General features: G+C 30.3%; 1 protein-coding gene across 1 annotated transcript; it reads right to left on the bottom strand.

Annotated features, from left to right (window-relative positions):
* Positions 1-1,044: 1,044 nt before the first annotated feature.
* Positions 1,045-1,749, bottom strand: LOC145983013 (uncharacterized). The gene has a single exon (XM_083116295.1). It carries the CDS (start codon positions 1,747-1,749, stop codon positions 1,045-1,047), a length of 705 nt encoding a protein of 234 aa, XP_082972421.1.
* Between the last annotated feature and the right edge of the window lie 358 nt (positions 1,750-2,107).

The raw sequence follows: 2,107 nt of genomic DNA, 5'->3' as shown, positions 1-2,107 counted from the left end.
CGCTTCCGTAATTCTTTATACCTATGTTCACTATTGCTATCATGTTTCTTGCGTTTCCTATAGTATTCTTTCTCCTTTATAATATTAATAATTTCTGCATTAAACCAGTAAGGATATTTACTATTGAAGGTGCGTTCCTTTCTTGGTATGGTACTATTCAATACTATATTAAACTTATCGTAAAACCATTTTACTGCATCATCTACATTATTGTAATTCTTTAATTCTGTCCGATCTATTAAGTTGAGCATTTGATATAGTTTTAAAAAGTCAGCTTTCTGAAAATTATAAACATTCACTTTCTCCTTTGAAACTCTATCATGAATAGAACCCAGATGAAGTGTGATGTTTAAAGCTGGGTGATGTAAATCTTCCTTTAGAAAGGGATATTCTTCTCTATGTATTAATATGTTATTATTGCTCTTAGTAAGTACCAAGTCAAGGGTTTTATTATTCTGATTTTTAATATTATTAATGGAACATAAGTCATAGAGATTTATAAAGTTAGCTAGATTGATGCATGTGTTATCCCCATTTAATAGGTTATATGACGCATCACTTATTAAAGATAAATTGAAATCTCCTATAATGAGAATATTACTATTTTGAAGATATGTATATTGTTCGAATATTTTGTAAAAAGACCGATATGTTTCCAAATTTGCTTGGGGAGTAAAATATACTGAAAAAATATAATATATATTGATACCCAGTGTCACCTTTACACATATAAACTCTACCTGGCTACATATGTCTATAATACAGGAATCTATGTTGTGATGAACAGCTATTATTACTCCTCCCCCACTTTTATTATTATCCCTATCTTTTCTATATACCACATAATTGTCATTAAACAATTCTTGATTATACACTCCATTCTGTAGCCAAGTTTCTGTCAATACCACTATATCATATTCGCATTGAATACTATTACTATAGAATTCATGAGTTTTAGTATTCAAACCACGTACATTTTGGTAATAAATAGATATTGTTTTTAATCTCTCCATGAAAAATCATAACCAACAAAAAATTCCAGTTTTACTGGATTGCTATTACATCATCCATGGATTTTAAATGTATTACTGTACTATCTTTACTTTTCCTCAGTAGAATTCTACCCGAATTGTCTATCCACAAAAACGCATATCTTTTTTCAGTTTTTATCTTACGTGCTTCATTAAATATCTTTCTCCTACTGTATGTTATACTATGATTTACATAAATTGTACCATTATGAGTAAAACCTATTTGATTTATATTTAGATTTCTTTTAACTTTCCTTTTCTCTACAAATTTATCCTTTACACTTCTCCTAACAAATTTCACAATGATGCCACTATCATGTTGATGAGGAGATTTTTTTAGTCTATGACATATATCAATATCTTCATTCTTAATTTCAACATCCAAGGCTCTACCAATATCTTGTACAATATCATACACATTTTCATTCTGTGTTTCAGGAATACCATATATTTCTACCATATTCCTCCCACCGTACTGTTCTAGTTCTTCAATTTGAGTTTGCGTTTCTTTAAGCTGCTTCTTTAATCGCAAATTATCATCATTAAGTTTTTCGATTTGCACTTTACATTCTCTTATTACTTCATTTTGTTTTTTTAACATGTCATTATTTTCATCTAACTTTTCATGTACAAGATCTAGAGATTTACCAAGTTCTTTTTCAATATTTCGATTACTTCTTTTCAAATCCTCGAAGTCTTTCTGGAAGTTTATCAACATCTTATAAACATCTTGCATAGAAATACTTCCCTCACTGCTACCAGCTGGTAAATTGTCTTCATAAAGACTGTTTCTTCTTTCCCTTTCACAAGTATTACAACGCCATTTCTTGTTTTGTTTATTCATATATTCAATATCAGGTTCTGTCAGATTTACACATTGTGTGTGATAGTATTTTAAGCATTGGACACATTGTATTTTTGATTCTACGTCTTGTCTGGCAACCGAATTCTTACACACCGGGCACTGACTCATTATTGCTCATTAAGAGTAAACCACTCACTTTAGACACTCACTTTAAACACTTCGATTTATCGTTGAATCGTCCCGGCGCTCCGCAGATTGATCTGGCAATACT

Source organism: Lepisma saccharinum, unplaced genomic scaffold (assembly GCF_977018435.1).
Source record: "Lepisma saccharinum unplaced genomic scaffold, izLepSacc3.1 HAP1_SCAFFOLD_545, whole genome shotgun sequence".
Taxonomy (NCBI): domain Eukaryota; kingdom Metazoa; phylum Arthropoda; class Insecta; order Zygentoma; family Lepismatidae; genus Lepisma; species Lepisma saccharinum.
The sequence above is the reverse complement of the archived record's forward strand: the minus strand, read 5'-3'. Positions and strand labels throughout refer to the sequence as shown.

Excerpts from the sequence above, each read along its gene's own strand:
- LOC145983013 (XM_083116295.1), bottom strand. The coding sequence starts at position 1,749 with ATGTTGATAAACTTCCAGAAAGACTTCGAGGATTTGAAAAGAAGTAAT.